At 39.5% G+C, this 23397-nt stretch overlaps 1 protein-coding gene across 9 annotated transcripts in view; it reads right to left on the bottom strand.

The window, feature by feature from the left end:
• Window positions 1-23397, bottom strand: part of Tcf4 (transcription factor 4) — a 346375-nt gene that overhangs the window by 91543 nt on the left and 231435 nt on the right. For 2 of the 9 annotated variants that reach the window (XM_036204521.1, XM_036204524.1), the window contains exon 1: window positions 3026-3432. The exons of the other annotated variants lie outside the window; for them this stretch is intronic. In XM_036204521.1, the coding sequence (XP_036060414.1) occupies window positions 3026-3094 (69 nt within the window). In that variant the 5' untranslated portion in view covers window positions 3095-3432. Of the gene's footprint in view, window positions 1-3025; window positions 3433-23397 lie in introns of those variants that run through there. 9 annotated transcript variants of the gene reach the window in all.

The following is a 23397-nucleotide window of genomic DNA, read 5'->3' as shown; positions in this document are numbered from 1 at the left end:
ATCACTGTTTTACAAGCAAGCGTGGAAGCAATTTGGGCATATTAACAGGGAAATTTTCTATCTTAAGGTAATGAAGTCCATCTACATTTTCCTTTGTCTGTCCCAAAATATCATTGATTAAAGTATTTCTCTTGCTAGGAAGTAGAAGGAAAAAGGATTTTACAATCCTTGTGGTTGCTGGTTCAAAAAGAAGATAATCATAATTGTCATGCTGCTCTGTATTCTTGCTGCAACCTAAAAAATCACAGTGTTTGGGAATGATTTTCCATTTTTCTTCTTTTGTTTATTCACAGGGAAAAACCTGCTTCCTCTAGCCTCTCTCAGTTCAGAGAGTTCAAACTGAATTTAAACAAGTAATTGACTTGTCACTGGGGAGAAAAAAAAGGAGGAATTCAGTGCTAGGCTGTCTTCAGAGGAAAACCTGGGCCACAGAGATGGCCAGGCAGAACAGCTCAGGTTGAAACGCACAGTGGTCTTACTGACATACATACTCAGGACACACAAATAGTCAGACCCCAGACAAACAAAATTCTAGAAAGGTAAAGTCATGTCCATAGGCATGTTGAACAATTAACACATGGCATATACAATCTCCGCAAGATGTCTGGTACTAAACCGAATGCAGCTGAATGTAGAACTGGAGCCAGTACGATACACACTGTAGAATAAACAGAAATCCATTTCCCCAGGGTATGCATGAGGGTGCTTTGGAAAATGGTCTAGAACTGGCCCTTCTGTGGAGTACACACAACTGGACTTTGCTAACCGCTTCATAAAGTTAATTCGAAGCACTGGTAACTATCCATGGTTTCCAACATTTTCTGCTGAGGCTGTACAGGGCTATTTTTTCTAAATATAATGTATGTACAATTTGCCTCTTTCTAGTGTTTGAATCAATAGAGATACACATCACCAGATTTGTTTTTAATAAACGTCTTAAAACAGTTCCTATAAATACATTTCCTGTGGCAGAGTGATCTTGATTTTATGAGTACCATCCTCTCAAAAAAAAAAAAAAAAAATCTAACAACCAAAATATTTGGCAACTGTGAGGGCATATTAGTGATATGATGTCATAGTCAGCATTTTCTTATGGTAGAGGCAATTGGCAAGCTGAGGGAATGGAATACATATTTTTAAAAAATTCCTTTGGGCCATAAGGAAATTAAAATGCCCAAGCCTTAACTAAAAATTTGACAATTCAGCTGCTTAAGATGCAAAACTAATAATTAACATATAAAATTCATATCACTGGTAACCCCTAAAGTCAAAACCCATAACAACTTATATTTGTTGTAATACATAATGTAACATATAATCTTTTCATGCATATGCATGTAATATATAATGTATAACATATAATCCTTTAATGCACAGGGCAACAGAATTTGGGCTCTATCTTCCTATTTCAGAGACTCTTCTGCCTGCTGATCACACTAGCATCATCGTTGGTGAAGTTTATAGGAAAGGTGCTTCAAATGGTATTGATTATGGTGTGTTTGGCAATGTCCAAGAAGTGGCAGGCTGAAGTCCTAAATAGCTAAGAATCCCTAACAATCGCAATTCAGATATAATGCTTTTTAAAAAATGAGTTAAATAATCCCAATATTTAAGACCACTGCTTTGAACACAGATCAACTTAGAATCCAAGCCATCTACTTCCAATCTACTATATTTACCACATTTAACTATTGTTCTGAGTACATGCGATATTCTTTAAAGGGGATTTCAAAAAGGAAAGTATTTATAAACTTACGGTGATTGACTGATACTTCAAAATAAAAGTAATAATTCCACAGTGCCTAACTCATAGAATTGGATGTTTGTTCATCTCCTTAAACCACACTCTCAAATGTTTATGTATATGTATACACACCAGTGTAGCCTACTAGAAATAAGCATTGTGTATACATCTGTGTGTACATGTATATATATGCTTACATGCATATAACAGCACACACACATTTAATTTGCTTGCACCAATCAGTACAGATAAACTGGGCCTCCGGTAAAGCTCTGATCGGTCCCTTTTGGCCCAACTAGCACACTCTGATTAAGATCAACTCAAATGCAAGTTCAAAGTACAAAATGAAAACACTTCATAAATGGCTGCTTTTCACTCCATCCCATTCTTTGCTTTTTTAAAGTGAAATCTTGCTCCTCCATTGCCCAACTCTTCTCAGAGCACCACATACCAATTTGAAAAATATTGAAATCTCTTTCCTTCAGAGGGCCCAGGCAAAGGAAGAAAAAAATAAATAAATAAACCTCCAGATGGCAAGTATAAACCTTCTGCTGAGGTTATGTACAAGATACCAGACACTTTCCCCCACTTAAATAAAGCCTTTCTGTTAGAAGGAGGGGGGGGGGGGAGAGGAAAACGCCACACAGCACAAATAACTTACAATATCGTTACATGCACGAACAGATCCCCCCTTCCTTTTTGGGGTTAAAAAATAAGCTTATATAATCTACCCCATCGGATGTGTCAGTTTTCAGTTTTTGGTCTATTTTAACCTCTTATCTCCTCTCCACTACCCATGGCTTCCAACTTAGTAAGACTTTAGATAGCACAAAACCTCAGTCCGGAGAGAAACTTACCCTCAGTTTTCTCTCAGGCTAACTTGGGCTTTCTCGGTTCTCTTCATAATCTGCTCCTCCTTCCAATCATTTGAAAGCAAAAAGAATTTGCCAAAAGTCCCTTCACCATTATTATTATTATTGTTGTTGTTATTATTTTAAATCGTACAACCTCCTAAGTTTACCTGACTGCAAACTTTCTGTCTGGGATCTACTCTCAGAAGCTTTGAAAAGCATCGACCGTTCTACACTGGGTGGGGGGGGAGAAAAAAAGGGAAGAAGGGAACAGTAACATCCTAGGACTCGCAGATGATAAATATTTCATGGCACCGAGAAAGGTACGGCAGTCCTGCACAACTTCGCAAACAATGCTCCCCGCCTAGGATGCTCATCCCTGTGACCATAAAACTTGTCCCCAATGCCCCTCGCAGCCGAGTTCGCTTACCGCTTTCCCATTATAGTAGTACATCAAAGAGTTGCCGCCCATGCCCGGGATGGTGTATGCGCAGTACATGGCCTCGGATTCTTTTTTCTCCTCAGTACCACTCTAACAACTTTTATTTCAAACTCGCTGTCCCTTTTTTCACAACAATTCCTTCAGTTGCATTTTCCCATATGGCCGGGCCAAGCGTGGTGAATATGCAAAGCAGGAAGAGACCATTCCTGGCGGGCGGGGGAGGCCGCGGCGCTGCTGTCAGACGCTCAAGTTCGCGCAGGCTGGAAGGCGGCCCGGCCTGTGCAGCGCTGCAGCCCAGCACTCGAGATGGCTTCAACTTTTCCGAAGGGGTTTTTTATCAGTTCAGTTCCTCGAATAATGCCGATTCCCACAAATTCCTGCAGGCTTCACCTCTTTTGCGCTCGCTCTCTCTCTCTCTCTCTCTCTCTCTCTCTCTCTCTCTCTGTGTGTGTGTGTGTGTTCCTGTGTGTGTGTCTCTCTCTCCCCCCCCTTTTTTTTGTTGTTGTTTTTTGGGTTTTCTTTTTGTTGTTGTTGTCTTTTAGGCACCCCTTTTCTTCTCTAAAATTTCCACTCAACTGCCTTAGGGTAAAAGTGGATCAGGGTCCATTATTGAGCAGAATACAAATGCGGTTAATTGACTCCCCCTCTCTCTCTCTCCCTCTCTTTCTTTTTTGTTTTAATTTGATTAAAAAGCGAGTGGCAGGAAGGGAATCGTACGATGCACATCTAATAACTCTGCCATCTGTCTCTGCTGCTGGCTAGCTCCCAGCATTGTACGCAGCTGCCTGGGAACTCGATTCGGAGAAAGGAGGGGGGGGGCGGGGGTTAGTGGAGGAAGGGGGGGGGAACCACCACGTCTCTGACCTCGCTCAAACAGAGAGAGGGGGCAGTGTTTTCTGGCTGCTTGGTCAACAACCTACAAAACCCGGTTGCGGAATGAAACAGAGTAACAGCGGCAGGCCCTTGCGAGCCCCAGGCTCTCAGACCCAGGGCAGAGGGTGCTTGCTCGCCTGTGAACTTCACCTTGCCACGCCGAGGCCGGCTGCGTGGTCAAAAGCGAGCTAGCTGAAAGCCATGGGGGCCAAGCTTGCCTTCCTTGGGGCTGAGCACCTCAGACCCACACACCGTGCTGTCTGGAGTGCTGTGGCAATGGGGAACCCAGCTGCAACTTAAGCTTGCGTGTTTGTTTGCCGCATTCTAAGGCAAGTCCGAATCTACCAATAGCTCACAGCTGTCAATTCCTGAAAAGGCACCTTAGAGACCACGTTTTCAGAGTTTTGTCTCATCCCAGGAGCCTGATTTCTGCATAAATATTTTAACAAGCGTTCTATGCACGTTTTTGTAAACTTAAATTTTACAAAACTTTAGGAAAACGAGAATCTTCCTTCACCTTTATTGATCACGACTGAACAATAGAATTGCAAGGTTTCTAACAAGCCAGGGGACATTTTTGTTGTCTTTTGAAATATATATCAACTAACAAAAGGGGAGTTTTAAAAAAAAAAGGAAAGAAAGAGGTGTGGGGGAAGGGGGAGATGGGCTGACGTGAGCTTGCCAAATTCGGAGCATCACAGGAAAGGAGGGCCTCTGGGAATTGATCCCAAATGAAACTAAATCATTTGCATATGCCGAGGCAAATGCCACTGAGCACACATCTCCTCTTCAGAATCAACTTTAATAATGCAAAGCACCTATTTCCTTACAACTCAGCAAGGTAACAAAACACATACAGTATTAATAGACAAGAGGGGCTGCAGTGGACTGAAGGGAGAAGCCTAGCTAAGGGTGGAAAGTTTCGCCGACAGATACACACACACACACACACACACACACACACACACACACACACACACGGCCCAGAGGTTTGTCTAACTCACTTGCTCTGCATTTATTCGGAAGGTCCCCAGAGGTTTCTGTAAACAGTACTTGAATTATAATCACACATTTCATTCAAATTTCATGCTTTGAGGATTTTTTCCTCATTAGAACAGTTAGTTGTCAATCTGACAGGATCCCATTTGTACCCTTTAAACCACCCTCAGTGTTAAACACCCAAGGCCAGGGTGCTCACTACTAGAGGACAGTGTGTAAAAACCAGAACTCAGAGAGACGCTGGGATTTGGAGACAGAAGCTGGGATTTGGAGACAGAAGTTGGGGTACAGTTGTTACTATTTTCCTTTGTTGTTCTCATAGAAACCCCTTATTTAGGGGACTGTTTCTAGATCTTACCTAACTTCCTGGATTGGACTACTAGAAACATGAACTATTTTCATTAAACAATTCTTTTATCTGCATTAAATCTCTTTTCTTGGACATTTTGCAAACATGGAAATGACTCTGAATTAATTATATATATAAACTCATCCTTCAATGGTCTATAATTCATAGTTTTAAACTTGAAGATCTTATTTCAAGTTTATTTACTCTTCAAGAAGAGTAAAAATAAATACTTGGATTTGATAAGGTGAAATAGACTTTAGGGTCTTTCGATTTGGTGTCTGGAAGTAAAAACAGGTAAAAAAAGACTAGAGCATTAAGCTCTTGGGATTCATTAACTGATGCAAAAAAATATTCTAACATTGCAAAAGTACTCATTTGTATTGGTTAATCAAGATTACAACTTTGAAGGGTTTTTTATGAATTGTACACAGGGAGACGGGGTGCATTATCCTCCAGTGGTGTCTGGGTTTTGGATTGCTGACCTCAGGGTATTATTTCAGTCACAAAACCCAGGTCAGTGCCTTGTCAACTGAGATAGCTCTTCAATCTCAGACTTCGAAGTTGTCGTTGTAACAGAAATATCATTTGTGATAAATTTTGGGTGTCAGGTTTGTGGGGTGAGCAGAGACAACTGAAGCTATCTGCAAAAGTCCATGTGTTTGATAATAATTTTTTTAAAAGTATTGATCTTAAGCAGCCAGTTTGTAAGAGACCTTGAACAGGCCTTCTACTGGCTTGCATCAGTGGATCCCTAACTAGCAGGGGCTCAGCAAAGAGGCCCCTTTCATCACTGAAATGACAGCCAGGATAAACACTGGGCCAGGACTCTCTCTGGCACTTAACTACCGAGCATCACTGGGAATGTAGCAGACAGTGAAACTAGTCACCAATATTTATTAAATAATAAAATTGATCACTGAAAGATAGCAATACCATTTTTTTTCTTCTAGAATTTAGTTAATCATGTGTTATTTTTTCCAAAAATTCCTTGGTAGGATACAGTTGAGGTGAAGGTGAAGACATACATCTACCATGTCAAACAAAACTGAGGATTCTTTGAGCAGGTCCCAGAAAGGTAGGCAGACATTCAGGAAGATCTTGCAGGGTGAATGAATCACATAATGGAACAAGTAGCTACTCAAATCCTACAGTTCTTGAAGGCAGACCCTTAGTTAATATATTCATTCAACAATTCCACAAACACTTTTAAAATGATTCCCATCCTAGGAATGAATGGGACTCAGAGCTAGGTCAGCATTCTTGCTAACAGAGACATGCGACCATGTAACCAAGAGATATACACAGACTCCTGAACATAATCAAAATTATGACTAATGATTACTGCTTTAATTCAAGTAGGAACAATCTTGGGGTAAAAATGTAAAGAAAGTAAACTCACAACTACAGAGCACATTAAAGCAGAATCTGTCCCCTTTCCCCCAGAAAAATAACTGTAAAATTATGAAACCACAGAGTCCAAATAAATCTAACATACACATACATGTCTGCCAAAATAAATTGGGAGGAGGAGTCTAAATATGAGCTAAAGAATGAATGGATGGACCGACGATGATGGATGGATGGATGGATGGATGGATGGATGGATGGTTTGTTGGATGGATGACGGTCACATGGAAGGGATGTCATCCCCTATCTATCATAACATGGTAGGACATGACAACTTCACGTCCTTGTTTAAATCACTGATTACTTATGTATTCAGAGTTCTTGACCCCTTTATTATTGACTTCTACAATGCTGGTCTCATTTATGTTGCGTAACTGAATTCAGTAAACATCATGAATTAGGAGATGGGGATATCCATCAACCCAGTGATTAATAGCAAAACAAATAAGTAAGACTCTACATAAAATCACCTTATTTGGCAAATATGTGTGCCACTGATTTTCTTAATGAGAAGACAGTATCCAATACTTCTACAAGGATAAACAGTTTAAAGAGCAAAGACCTTTACTTGTTTAATTTTCATGACAGGTACTTTGTGGGAGGTGTTTCCATTCTTATTTTCAAGACAGGGGATTAAAATCGAGAAGCCTTAAATGACATTTCATAGACCAAAAAGAAACTGAAGCAACAGAACCAGGATAAGAACAAAGCTATGACACTAAGAAGGTCCCCACTGGAGGATGGGACTATCAGTCTAAGACTGCCACCATTGCTCCTCTACAGCAGAGGGACCCTGGCCAAGTCAGGCAGCCCAGGTGTAAGTACTAGCTTCAATTTGTATGTCAAACACTGGCTCCTTCGGAGACACAAGAGAGGGAAGAGGACTCCCTCAACGGATCAGCTAGCTGTGGGCCATACATGGGAGGACATTTCCTCTGTGTAAGAAAATAATGACTACCCCGAAAGGTCTTAGGTTCTGGAAGTTTACTAACAAAGTGGGGGGGGGGGGCAAAAAGCATAAAATTACAAAGCCCAATTAAACTCTTCATTGCCAAGCAGATGCCTAATCACAATTATTCTGAAAATTTTAGACCATTAGTCTAAGAAGTATGCATGTACTGCAAGATATTAAACATTGATTTCTGGTGATGCTTTGGGATTCAAAAGTATGTTTCCATATCTAAAATCAGAAGAACAGAAAATCTTGGCCACAGCAGCTGGGGGAGGTTACCTAAGCTCCCCTGCACCACTGAGAAAAGGAGGTGTTGGTGAGTGCAGTTGACTCCTATCATCCCTCTCCAGCAGGAGTCACTGTAAACAAGGAGTAACTCAAGCTAAGCTGCTGAGGGGAACACAGAGGAACACAGAGGAACACATGCTTAGACCTGAACTGCTCTAGTAGGAAAATTTTCAATAAGCTCTGCTGGTTGATAGTTAATTAGGGGTTAGTGTTTAATATCCAAATTACAGTGCAGTGACAAAAATCCTATTGGGTGTGACTACATGCAACTTTATTAAAGATCTAATAACCAAAATAATGAGCTAAGAACAGAGAATCTCAGACAGACAGACATGAACGGCCGGTCTTTCTGCTTCTCCCTCCCTCTCCCTCTCTCTTTACCCCCACCTTTATCTCTCCCTTTCTGCCTTTTCTCATTTGCTGTAATGACCGTAAGCTGAGGCAGCTTTGCAGTAGAGTAGTGGACGCTGATAAACCACTCTGTCTGCAGCTCTCTCTTTCTGTCTTGATATTGAAGTGTTTAGAATGTAAAATATTTTTAGGTGCTCTTAAAAAAAAATGGAAAGTGCTACTTTAAAAAAAAAATGTTGTCTTGGGGACTAGAGAGACTGCTTGCTGGTCAAAAGCATCTACTGCTCTTTCTGAGGACCAGAGTTTGATTCCTAGCCTGTAACCATTGCCTGTAACTACATTTCCAGGGAGATCAGAACCCTATATAGCCTCTGTAAGCCTCTGTACTCATGTGCACCACCACCCCAACATACACACACACACACATACACACACACAATTAAAAATAATAAAAATATACTAAAAATTTACAGGTTTCTCTCAGAATCCTCTTTACTTACTATGCTCATCTATTAAGAGAATATATTTAGCTCAAATAAATATTCTTAAAAAGATTGATGAACCTGTTTGAAATAAATAAATATGATATTACTAGCTCTTGGATAAAGGTTGAAGGGATTTTGCCACCAAGCCTGACTTTCTAGGTTTGGTCCCTGATATTAACAGGTTGGAGAAAATTGATTTCTACAGATTGTTCTCTGACCTTCACATACACACTGTGGCAGGCACACATACACATATGTATGTACACACAGTAAATAAATGACTATAAAAAAATAAATGAAGCAAAAGAATTCTCAAAGTAAAAGCCTTCACAATGATTTCAGTGACATGAACATGCTCTCATGGCACAATAATTTTGTTAATATAGGCTACCACATACATGGGTTTCATTTGGAAGTAGCTTTTCCTACACAAGTATATCAAAACATGGGCAGAGACTATGAAATCGAATTTCTGCCGTGGCTTCCTGGATGTGAGTTCCTATGTAATCTTCAGCTAGAATCTTTTATGGCATGGGTTCATGTGTAGACATTCAAATAGTTCATGACATGACCAAATATTTGTTTTCTTCATGGCTGGACTAAGAGCTTGTAGTCATACTGATTGTGAGTACTTCACACTGATTACTAAGGTAAGCAGTGAAGGATGTTTGGTTTGAATGAGATTTGTTCCATAAATATTTGACTTCTACCAGTGGGCCATATTCTTCCTCCTTGGGGAAAAAAGTTCTGAGTTCCTCATTTTGTGTTGTGTAGTATTGCTAGCAAATGCACAGACTTGTTATTTGGGAGACATTCAGTAGCCTACAGAATCAATGTGAAAACCAGGTTGCCGAACCCTGTGAGCACTTCCCCTGACTTTCTTCATGGTCTCACCTTCTGCCCACTCTCACCCTTGTGTGGTAAAGAATTCCATAGGCATGCCCATTACAGAACTAAACTCAACCACTACGAAATTCACTAAGCCAGAGGTCTAAGATGCCATTCCATTTACAGACAGGCCAGCCTGAGCTAAGTCACTATATGATAAGATAAAGCTGGTCATCAGCTTGCAAGACTAGAAAATACAGACAGGCCTGCTTGATCCTGTGGGAACTGTAGGCTGGACTCAGACGTTCATACCTCTGTTCAAGTTCACACCAGTGTTGAGTCATTTCAATACTCAGACACACCATCCAGTCCCTCAAATACTAAATGAAATCATGAGAGAGAACACAGACAATGTTTCTGAAGACAGAGAGGAAACTCACTCTGCCTTTATCCCCCCAACCCCCTCCCCGCCGTCGCCATTAGCCTCTTCCCCCTGGGAGAACTGAATTTTTTTTTTAATTGTTTAACCCAACCCAGTGTGATCCATAGCCAGTCTCTAAGCATCATATACAAACAAACCACTTCTATTTTGGTACAAGGAGGAAGCACCACGCTGGACAATATGAGAACAGCAGCTGAGGAAGTTGACACAGCGAGCCACACTTCCTAGAGGGCTACCTCACAGGCATACCGCAAATCTGAATCCAACAACATAAGAGAACGACTACACCTTCCTTCTGATGCACAGACTTAAAAAAAAATTGCTCCAAAGTTAAAGGGGAAATTCTGCCTATTTGTTACACTAAGGACTTACCTTTGAAAACTTTTTTAAAAAAATATACTAAGAATGGAATGATGAAGCTCATTGGAATTTGTACACAGAACGAACAACAGAATCACACACTTTTTAAAGATTTACAAATAGATATTTGGCTTCCCAGCACATTGCTCAATAATTGGGGTGGGGGCAGTACCACAATGAAAGTAATTTTCATTCAAAATAGACTAATTGTCTAGGGCTTGTGAACCCCCTCTGGAGTGGAATTCTAGCAATTTCCTGAGGTTCCCGTTGATTACATTTAATAGTTTGACATCATTGAGCAAGTAGAACAGCAAATTGCTGGACAGAGAACAAACAACTTTCAAATACTACAGAGCCAATCTCTGGCAATGCTTCTAATAGAAAGTAGAGGTGATAGGAATTGAGAAAACTTTCAAGTGAAGTGAAGTGTGTGTGTACAAGGACAGCATCAGGCCCATCATTTCAGTGTCTAGCTCATGTTCCTGTTTTACAAAGTTTCTGCTTAAAATGCTCTTTTGTGTAACTGAAAGCCAATCCCTTTGTGTTAGAACTGAAGGCATTTTAAGGAGGAAACAGGAAGAGATGACTATTAGGCTCCCTAAGGGGAGTGGGGTAGATTACACTGGTCAGTGACTCATCCCTGTTCCAAAGGCTGTGCTCCTTAACTCCAAATGACCTGGAAGCGGCCTCTGGTTCTATTAATCCTAAGTCCTCACTCTACACATAAACACAGGGATGACCATATCTTCACAGGTGAGACAAGTCTTGCCTCATCTTCATCAAGAGACCAGGCTCCGGGAAGATCTCTTGAGTGTCTCAGAAGAAATGCTTTGTAGAAGCTAAGTCCCAATTAAGAAAAATTCTGGGTCTCTGCTACATAAACTGAAATACATGCCTGAGCATTTATCAAATGCAAACAACATTAAAATAAGAATTGCCCAGTGAAAGTTTGGTGTTGACATATGCGGACTTTTATCACTAGACTAATTTAACCATGATGAGTGGTGAATGTCTGGAAGGAACATGTAGTGAGGATCTTAACGTCTCTTCATTTATGGCTGGGCAGAATAACTAACTCAAAAGGAGCTAGCAGAACTTTTAAAAAGTTCTTTACATTTATTTATTTATTTGTTTGTGTGTGTGTGTGTGTGTGTGTACATGCACATGTATGTGTATGTAGTGGACAGGTTATAGAAGACTACTTTCTCCTATAATCATGTAAGTTCTAGGGATTGAATTCCAGCCGTCAGGCTTTACCTCTAAACCATCCTCCAAGTTCAGCATTATTGTTATACATACCAAAGTACAAGCAAATTGCTTCCCAATCAGTGGCATGAAACTTCACTCTATTCTGTTTGACAGGATATTCATTTCCCAAAATGTTAGCATTTGCTGTCTCCAAACATAACTACAAAATGCTTAAGTTGAAAAATGGCTTAAAGTCATTGGTCAGTTCTTTGACACATTCTGACATCTGTTCAGAAAGTGAAAGTTATATTTGGTCACCAAGGTATTTAATGCCATCATGAAGAAAATGTGTTCTGTGCAAAGGGAGGAGTCAGGAAAAACAACACACAGGGATTTGTCAGCTTTAACCATCTAGTGCAGACACTGTGCACCCTTCAGTTATTAGCAATACTGACTTGCATATAATTAGTGGTTTCTCATTTCATAAAGTATGTAATTTTCCATAAGGCTTCCTAAAACTTAGACATTTCTGTATGGAAACAGTAGTACATTTATTAAAGGTTTATATATTTATGATGAAAATTATTAAACATAAGAAAGAAAAAATAAGTGGATTGTATTTATGTTACTTAAAGACTTTAATGCCAGGAGTGTGGCACATGTGAAGAGGCAGAGGCAGGAGGATCTCTGAGTTGGAGGACAGCCTGCCTAGTCTACAGAGTGAGTTTCAGCAGGACAGCCAGAGCTATACAGAGAAACCCTGTCTCAAAAGACCAAAACCAAACCCAAACAAGAAAGACTTAAGCAAAGCTAAATCTTTTGGCTCTTAAGGAGAGGCTGTGAGCCGAGCTGTCCTTTCCCATCACCTGTGTGTGTGGCCTCACTGGACCAGTGGCAGAATGAAAACAAATGGAAATGCTAGGCAAACTTCTAACTTGCTTTTGAAATCCAAACAAGTCCTACGTTTATTTAAATCTATTCTTCCTTATCAAAAATAAGTCACAGAGCTGAAAGTTCCCCCAACCACCCCCCCCCCCCCCCCCGGTCATACAACTTTGGCTTTGGCTTCTTTTTTATTTATATTTATTTTTGCTAATACAGAATCTCAGGAAAATCAACTCAGAATGTACAAAGCAATTAAATGTTATTTCCACCTCTGACCAGAGAGAACCTCTCCTGTCATCTCTGTGATTTCCGGGGAATAGAGAGACTGTGGCCACAACTCTGGGTGGTATCTGGAAGGTTCTAAGACCCAGAACACTACGATGGGCAGACATTTCCAGATGAGAACCATTCAAGGATATGTTCATTAGCCCACAAATTTTGAACAACATGAACTGCTATCAAATAAATCATGCCCCTGTCTCACTGCCACAGTACAACAATGTCACAGATGTCATAGACACATAATTGGAGCTCTAACACATTCGCTCACTGGGTGAAGAAAGAAAGAAAGAAAACATACATTCATTTGCCTTCCTTCCACAATGCCAGGAATCAACTCGAGAGGACTGGAGACATATACAGGTAAAAGCACCTGCTGTCAGCATGAGGGCCCGAGTTTAATCCCTAGAACCCAGGTGGCAGAGAGAGAAAGTCAATTCAAAGAAAGTTGTCCCCTGATCGCCACACGTATATCATTCCACTAACACGAAATAAGTAAATAAAATGGAATTTAAGGCATTTTTTTTAAAGAAAGAAATTCCAGGCATGTTGTACACATTTTTCATCCCAGCACATAGTAGGCAGAAGCCAACAAGGCCAGCCTGGTCTACATACTGAGTTCCAGGCCAGCCAGGGCTACATACCCTACCAAAGGAATAAAAAGAAAAGTAAAGAACTCAAGTTCAGAGAGGAGATTTTTCAGATAAATACTTTAGCTTCAATTTGAGAATATGTCTTCTTAAAAATTAAAAAAAGAACATATTATTAAGCCAAAAAATTAACAGCACCACATTTACTTTACTGATAACACACAATTGCAATAACTATTCCACTGGCAATCAAATGTTCTAATTATTACTGACTTCCTAAGCATGATCTTTCTCTCACTTTTATTAATAAGCTACTGAAATAGAGAGGTAGAGCAAGTTGTATTTGATGGGCTGGCAGAGAGCACACTCATTCACACATACACTTCACCAAAGGGGGCTGTGCAAGGACATAACCTACCTTCTTTTCTATGGAGTAGCAGATAGTGCCAACAAAATGCCAAAGACATAAAAATGGATACATGCATTGTCACTTTGAGAGGTGACACTGCGAAGTCACTTAGCATGTGTGATGAACACTCCTGTTCATTTCCCAGAGTCTTTAGTTTTTCTTGGCAGGTCATCTCTAGTTATTGATGCTATATTCTACCTTAAACATCCCATCTCACAGATCTTTCCTTCAAGGGACACGTCATTCTCTCCCAGTTGGACACTATGGCCCCTTGTCAGGGAGGAAAACAATGAAGAAATATTTTTAGCACACCGTTCGCATATAGTTAACTTTGGCTTTGTTTTCTTGGCCAAAACATTCTATTTAACTAGATTCTAGGCATTACAGGGAAAAAAAAAAACAAAAAACCAACAACAACAACCATGTTATTTTGTCTCATTGTTAAAAGAAACATGCTGATAACAAAGAAATGCAATAATAATTGCAGTGACATATGGCTAGTTTTGCTTCTATGTTGCATGGTATGGTACCATGGGAGATGTGATTATATTATTTATGATGTAACTGCAATCACTGGATTTTTAAGAGTCATATAATCTCTGCATTTATTACTCTACAATGAACAAAACTGGTGCGAAGGCCTCTTTAAAACATTATAAAAGGCATGCTTGCTTGTACAAACAACTGAGGTCATCTTTGTGTACGTCTTCACAATGGTTGCCCAACAAGGAAGTCTAGCACATATTAAATGTATACTGAATATTTGTTGATTTTTGTACACAATATTTGATCCTTAAGAGGATTCTACTTTAAGTGAGTATGTGATTGATGTAAGATCATTGATGTCTACATGTACTGGTTGGTAACAGTTTTTTAACCTTTGGGAGTTTAGATACCCTTTGATAATATGATAAAAAATTGTATCATCTATTCCTAGTTATCTCCCTGATGCTCTTTTCACTATAATTATAACTAGGACTTCATACTAGAATTATATAAGAAAGGCACTAACATTCTATAAAGACAAACATGAAATACTCTTCAAATACGCATACACACATGCCATAACTGTTATATCAAGGGCTTACTGGGTTCAATCTACCTACCATACAGGAAGTGTATACATCTAATAATATATTTTTAATAGCCTTTACTAAGAATATTGTGTCACAAAGCAAACACTACACCAAGCTATTGTTCTATGTTTTAATTTTTTAGAAAGTCTCTTAACTTATTGACATCACCCCTGTAAACACCCAGGAGCAATACAATACTGTAGGCAACTGTACAGGTTGCTCTATAAGTCCTAATTATTGGATGTTTGGAAGACAATTGCCAGAATCTTACACTTTGACATGCCTACGTGTATGGGAAAATGCAAATTTCATTTAACTCTCTCTTTATATTCTTATGTTTTCTAAAAAACAAAACAAAACTGCTAATCATTTTGACTCAAACAATTCCTAAAATGACTTTCCATGATTGAGATATTTTATCATTATTATTTATGATTTTGCAATAACAACAACAACAACAAGAATAAAACCTTGTGAAAACAGAGAATCTCAACTCTCTTCTACATCTCCAGATACACCTTCATTTCCTTGAATGAAGCACAGGTGTTTCATTTCATATCTAGTCCAAAGACAGTCACATAAAGCTGTGTTGCTGTGATGCTTAACACATCAGCATTCACAATGCTTCTACTGTGGAAGGAAGCTCATACCACAGCACCCTCCTGAGTGATTCATTTAATCTGGGCTCTGTAATCTCAACTTGTGATTACTCTTTTGTTGTTTTTGGAGGCTTCGAGTTCTCCAGAAAGTTGAAAGGAAGATGAGCTGTATTTTCTCATGAATATTGCTTTGCTCTCTGTTGTTGAGTTGGGAGCACAGCTGTGCATAGTAGCTTCAACGAAGCAAGGGACAGCCACAGAATAACTTGAGTTCACAACTACAGGCTTCATGAAACTATGTGCACTCTTTAGACTCACAACCACTTGCATTGATTTCAACCTGGAAATGGCATCAAGTAGATTGATTAAAATGATCTCAAGAGTAATTTTTCCTCTAATTTTACCCATTTCGCAGAGCAATATACAAAGACTAGGTGATTTCCATTTTGTACATAGTTATTAATATACTATTTTTTAATAAATAAAATGGTTAACAGTAGAGACAGAGCTCAAATTGTTAATTCAAATAAAAACATAATTAAGGGCATTACCTTTTAAACTTATTCATATAAAGCATTCTTCATAGCAAAACAATATTTCATAATATAATATGCTTGAATAACTTTTATTTATAATATGTAAGTTTTATATTTATTCTAATAATCAAGTTCTATAATGGACATGACATGGTGTTAGGTGGAATCTCCAACCACACTGTTCCAAGGTTAGTCAAAATGGAGAAGTGAAGGATTAAAACTCGTGGGCTAAGACCCCCAGCTTAAAAGAAATTCCATTCAGGGAAAATGAAACAGCGCAACCTTTCGGTTACTTAAAATGAGCTGTAAATGGGGAAGGGTTTGGTGCCTTCTCTGTTCTGAAAATGAGAGCATACATTTCCAAATTTAATTCAAAAATAAAAATGCTAATTTGAATTATCAGGTTGAATTCATAAATTGTGACTAGACTAACATGGAACTACAATTTGTAAATGTCCAAAATAATCCACTGTCTGTTCTAGAAAACACTTTCATCCTGAACCTGAGAAAAGTCAAACTTAGGACCGCCTTTCTTATTTCAGTGGCCAAGAAGTGCTCAATTTCCATTGTCAAGGAGATCCATTTAAAAATGCCTTAGTATCCAAACATATACTGATGAATTATTCAGATCTCACTTTTGAAATGTGGGAACAAGAAGAAAGTTTGGCAAACTGGTGCTATATTTTAAATTTAATCATAAATCAGTTCTTGGGAATTACAAATAATGCCTGAGAAGCCGGCTGAGGACCAGATTTGGTCACTGAATGCTCAGAGCCGCGCTTGCTAACAGGCCAGAACAAGGCACACCATCGGAGCAGAGCATTCGGGCCATAGTCATGGGACTGACACCCAGGGAAACCTGTCCTTAATTTATCCCGTTGTGTGCAGATTTGGCAAGGATCTCCAAACATCATTTACATACCATATGCCCTGAATTACCTAGGCACAATGACTGTGGATAAATATGTTTCGGGTCTGACTGTTTGCTTCTTTTATGAGTTTTGCAGCTTACACTTCATTTTCACATTGCTAAATAATTTAATGTGCTATTTCATGCTGCAAAACGATGTTTTGCTAAATCAATAACTAGTTTTTTGTTTTGCTTTGCTTTGTTTTGTTTTGTTTTTTTGGCCTTGTAAAGAGAAAGAAAACGTTCTTGAAGTAAGCAACCAAGGGATATTATGTATCCTATGTCAGATTCAAATAAAGGAAATCGGCTATTTATGGTTTTGCCTCATTTTAATCTCTGTATTTTTATGAGCTATATAACTGCGACACACTCGGCAGTAAATAGGTACAAGTCAGATGTCAGGATCGCTGCAGAATACAGAATGTGTCAGCAAGTTCTCCTATTGAAAAGAGATTTCCCAAAACACATCCTCTGCCACTCCTGCACCGAGACTTATACAACCTACAACCGAAGCAGTATAACTGGCCTGTGACTTAGTTTCCTGTTTCCCCCAATGATAGTGTCCAAATGAATTAATATTTTCCAGATTCTCAATCTAAATTTAAAGCTAATTTCAAAATGTATACTTAAACCAAAAAGGCTCAGTAACCTTAAACAAGATTGGAGCAGAACTGTGTACATTATTTCTCATTGTGTGTTATGAGTTTAACTGTAAATCTCACATTAAAATGACATCAACACTTTCACTTTGGATAATATTTTACACAGTAGGAATATTCATTAATGTAGGATAATAGTGCAATAAGCAGCTTAGATATTAAAAAAGCAGGGAAAAGCTAGTCAGTCTACTTTTTACATGAATGAAATAAAGCTTCAAAAATCAAATAACTGAAGAATTAATTTCAAAAAAATATTTAATGATGTTCTCCCATGTCAAATGAAGAACATCCATGTTACAGGCATTTTCAAATGTAGAGATCTCAGAACTATTACAAAATAATCAGACACTTTTTGACCAGACATTAAATTTATTATAAAATTCAGGACAGAATAAAATATTAAAAATAATTATACTTGTATTAATTATATTCCTAAATAAAGTATATGTGCTATCAATATATATTTGTTCAACCATAAAGTATAAAGTATCTGAAATGCACAAATTATTCTCATACTTGATAAAAGTGGGAAATCCAGCAGCTATAAGGTCCATATATATAGGTCAATTGTTGATCTTCAACTAGAAAATATAAAGTACTCATATAATTCTTAATTGGATGTTAAAATAAGAGGCCAAGGAGCCGTGTCTATACAGCAGTACAGAAATAAACAAAAGTTAATAGTGTTATCTGAATTCTATCAAATACTTGGTTTTCCTTCGAGAACAAAAAAAAGAAAGAAGCTACTGTTGGAATATCAGCAACTAAAGGGTTAACAGACATATGCTGTATAATTAGGAGATGCATTAATGATTATGAATAGTAAATGATTTGGTGCAAAGAAAAAAATGTAGTCAAAGGGACATGTACCTATCTTACATGTTTATTAGTAACTGTATATAACTAGAGAATTCTGCTATTAAGAATGTAGCATTATTGGTGTAAATACTTCCAAGGGTACATCAAATTGTAATCTTTCATACGACATCCATCAAACCAGGCTGGAGATTTTGACAAACATTAAACACAGTAAGGAGGCAATTATGTATGCATGATTTAATCTGCAACTAATTAATATGCAAATTTATTCATATGTTAGTTACTAAATTAAAAATGCAAAGAAGCCCTTATGGTGATTCTCGAAATTTTGCACAAACAGAACATTTAAAATGTAAGAAAAATGAAGTTTTTTTGAAACCCACACCACACTTTTGGTGTCTCTAGGACCTGTTGCATTAAGAACACTAAAAAAAAATAGTGTTTAAATAGTAGATAATAATTTAAAAGGTGTGTTAATTTCATGTGAGAATGTGGGAACAGAAAGGTTAATCAGAATTCTCTCGAACTCTTAAGAGATGCTGTCTAATTATCAGACAAATGGTATTCTATTTCTAAGCCTCCTTCCCTGCTCTGGGGTTGTCGGGAGTTGGTCACCTTCCTGATATCTTATGTAAACATTTTGGAAATTTTGAGAAGAATAAACAGTATTTGAAAGCAATCATCTATATTGAAAATTCCAGAGTAACTTTAAGACCATTTGGTGTTCCCTGAACATGCAATTCACTCCTCAAGATGGCAAGTCGCTCTTTTTGCCTTTGGGGAGTAGCTTTCTGCAAACACAAGAAATACTAGGGAAATTGTGAAAAGGCTAGAAATTCTCCACAACACTTTCCCCAGAATCTTCAATGCTATAGTGTGGCTAACCAAAGAGCAATAGCCTCCCCAAAAGGCAGGAGGTCATTTTAACCGAATCTAATCTGGCAATTTTAGCCCTGCATTTCCAGAGTCCAAAACGGATTTGAATCTTTTATGTGAAATGAGGGATGTGGAATGGTGATAATTTAAAAATATCTTTGGGTGTCTGTGCACTTGGGAGCATCCATTGACGTGCACGATATTATGCTTTGGCATGTAACTGCCTTCTGGAGAACTGAATTTCCCCAGGACTGCCTACTGATCGGCAACAAGGTTTCTTGTGGACCAACTCTCCTCTGATCACCTTTTCATCCATAGTCTGACCTGATGGCCAGGCACTCATCTCCTGAAGCTGGCTGCTGGAACATCTGCAGTGGCCTCAAGAAATCAACATAAGTCAACTGTACGAGAAAACACAATAACAGCTTCGCCAGCTCTTCCCAGGGCTCTGAACTCTCACCCACGCTAAAAAAAAAAAAATCTCTGTCAGTCTCCTCTCTGCCAAGTGACACACAAAAAGGAAGTTAACCATTGGCTGTTACTTGCCTTCACAGTCTGACTCCCATTTCCCAGCTTCCCTTAGCCCATTCGGATGCCAAGCGGACTACAGCTTGCCCATTTCATTTTGACCACGGCAGCCAAAAGAAGCACTACCCCACCGTGCGACGACAAGCATTCTGTTTTGATATTAGTACCTCAGTATGTGCTGTAAGGGAGTCAGATGTCCCCAAACTATGTGCCCTCCCCTCAGGGGCTCTGTCCCAGTCCCCCTTGGCCAGAGAGATGGTGTGCATGCCACAAACCCTTAGCTGGGACAGCACAGGAGACTGAAAGGCATCATTTGTGAGGGAGAGGAAGAAACGGCTACTGGTGCCTCTTCTGCTGGGGATAGGACTCATGCCCTCTGTTCAACGTTTGCATCTAACTAGAAATAGGAACTTGGATTCTAGTCATTCCCTGCAGGCCAGCTTCCATGGTGAAACTGAATTACATAAGGAGCCTTTTTCCTAAATAATTAAATTGTAGTAAATGCTAGCAAGCGAGTATCAGGTTTTCTTTCTTTCTTTCTTTCTTTTCTTTCTTTCTTTCTTTCTTTCTTTCTTTCTTTCTTTCTTTCTTTCTTTCTTTCTTTCTTTCTTTCTCTCTCTCTCTCTCTCTCTCTCTCTCTCTCTCTCTCTCTCTTTCTTTCTTTCTTTCATTCATTCCATGAAACGTAGGGGAATATTTGGGTTCAGGGAAAAAAGTTTTTTTGTTTGTTTTGGTTTATTTTGTTACTTATGGGTGGGGTGGTAAGATGGTAGCAAAATCTTTTCCTCCTAATATATGCCGGTTTCTCTGCACTCAGCACACAGGATCAGAACAGAACGGCACATCATCTCTGAATACCTTCATCATTCTCTCTGGCTCTTCTCAGCACGAACACACTGTTTTGTGAACATCAAGGCTAAGGGGAAGGGTGCAGCTGGCAGGCACTGCACAAGTCTGAGGACACCGGGGTCAGCTTCGATTTTTTTTGTTTTGTTTTGTTTTTTTCAGGTGACTCACTTTTTGTTGTGACCGAAACTGAACATAAAGCTTTTAAAAGCTTCAATGTACACATTTCTGCATTCATTACACAGTGTTAAATCTAATTTGTTCTTTTTACTGTCACAGGAAGCACATGTTTAAAGCAATCTGTTTCCTCATGTGAATGCTTTCCTGCCTGTTTCAAAAAAATTGCGACATACTTTACCCCGAGTAACCAAGAGGTGATCATAAATATCCCTAAATAGCATTAAACAGATATGAAAGACATTAACACTTTCAGAATGCCAAAGTAGTATTAAAAAAAAAAAAAATTCTAACAGATGCTCCTAGGTCAAAAAGTGAAATGTGTGTTTCCTGAAAAAACACTCTCATCAGAATCATAAATGAACTGTGAGTGGGGAAGTTTGGTGTTGCTGAACAAACAGGGATCATTTGGGGGAGGAACACATGCCATCCACTGCCAGGGAGCGCTCTCCATGAAAAGCCAAACTGTGATGAAGTTTGGAGAAAGCCTCTATCTTTTGTAACCCACAAGGTAGTAATGATTCTAAAAAGAGACAAGACCCTGGACCCAGAAACTTCCCTGGAGGACAACCATTCTTGGTGAGACATGGCTCCATTGGCTGGGGCTCACCAGCCATGGACCTTTCCTGGGGAACTGAACCTGCTGCCTGGTTTTTCCACAAAATTAAATTGCCCGGGGAAAGCAGTCATCTTGGGATGTTGAGCCCAGGCTCCTCCCAAGCCCCAGCACCTGTACAAGATTTATTCTTTAAGAAGAGTTCACAAACCAAGAAGAGTTTATTTTGAACTGTTTTTAGTTTCTTATAGGTGATGAGCAAAATCACTGTTTCTTTTAAGAATTCAGCAGTGGCATTGAGAATACACACACTACAATAATTTAGCAAAGGCTGGAATCAAACCAGCAATCTTTAGCTTTGCTTTAAAGTACCAGTACAAACATATAGACATATTTAATGTCAGAAATGTACCTGACCTGTCCTAAAGACATTTAACTCTGCTTTCTAAGACAAACACTGGCCAGGCAGGCCACCAAGACCCAAATGCTCCACACACATTTATTTAGCTGGATGTAGTTAAAAGGCCAGGCTAGAGCCCTCACTTGGGCTGGGAACAGGAGTCACACCTACAAACGTAGCCTGGGCACTACTCAGGAGGAAGCAGGTTTCTGACTGATTTGAAAGTACCACTTATACACTATGAGAGGGGGGAAAAATGCATTCCTAAGTCACTTAGAGGCACGGCTGACTTAGACACAAACAAATGCCAGCAGAGAACAAAAGATCAGGAGAGCTACTGGATGGCCATCTTAGCCTCCTGTCCTACTCACCACAAGAGCACCAATATAGTGTATACTTCTGACCACACCTATGCAGAGCTATATGGCTCATGATTACAGAAGGCAGACTGTAGACTTAGCAAGGCCAACAAGAAGGGACACAAAGAGTGTCTGCAGCAATGCCTAATTTCAGACAACAAACAAGTGACCCATGCAGGGTGCAGATCTGCCTGCAGCTGAGTCTCTGGTCTGATGTGACCAGGTCTTACCTCAGCTATCCTATCAGATTATTTTTCCTCAAATGCTAACAGAAGGGTAGCTTCCTGGTTGCTTACATTTCCAGTGCAACTGCATTAATGATACCACAAACAAGCAACTGCACATATATGTCGTGTGTGTGGCGAGCAAGCAGTACATGGCACTCCAGGTAAGCTGCTCAGTCCCCATGCCTCAACGACTTTACCATCTTGTCTCTATTTCAAAAAATTCTCTCCTGGGTCCTAGCCTTTCCCCATGAAGCCACTCCACAGCAATTGTGTACAGGACCACATTAAGGCATGGAGGGTCAGCTCCTGGGGAGGTGTAAGCCTTGACATTTTAATTTTATCTGGATAGTCAAATGCTTTTAAGGTGGCAAGGGCTGGCTGGTGGTCAAACTAGGGGCCTTGTGCATGCCAGGCAAGTACTTTACTATTGAGGTACATCCCAACCGTTGCCAAATGCTTTCAGAGTGAACAATGACCTTGGTGAACAGAGCTTTTCTGCACTACAGAGGGTGCTGAATCGCTGCTGTATGCAGCAGGGACAGTGTCTTGGTTAAGGACACAGGAATTACAGAAAGCCTGTGCAGATCACAGGCACAGCTCTGCCACACACACACACTGCACGGCTGTGGCAATGCCCCCCTTCTCCACACACCTCCACTTCTTTACCAGATATAAACAGCTGCACCCACCTTATGAGTTTTATAGGACTGTATGATGTAATACAGTACCTACACCTGTGATGAGGGGTTGCCATAAGTACACTGCCATGTTGTCACAGGCACTATGTACATACCCTGGTTTGTGACCTACCAAGAGCACCGAGCAGAAGAGATCCAGCATCCAGTTAGGAAGGGCTGGGACTCCTATCAGGCTCCTTTGCAGTTATCTCAAGATGCATTCCGATAGAAATAAGCTTGCGAGTCACATGCAGAGGTGCTGGTATATAAGTTATATGGGATGGACCACAAGCATATGCCTTATCTCACTCACCCAAGTGACTAAGGGGACAATAGGGAAGTTTAAAGAAACAAAAGTCCATTTGTGGTGTTAGATGGCTATTTTTTTTAATAAGAGACTTTCTTAAAAGGCCAGTCATGCTCAAACACC

Source organism: Onychomys torridus, chromosome 13 (assembly GCF_903995425.1).
Source record: "Onychomys torridus chromosome 13, mOncTor1.1, whole genome shotgun sequence".
Classification (NCBI taxonomy): domain Eukaryota; kingdom Metazoa; phylum Chordata; class Mammalia; order Rodentia; family Cricetidae; genus Onychomys; species Onychomys torridus.
Note: the sequence above shows the minus strand (reverse complement) of the source record. Positions and strands in the feature narration are given on the sequence as shown.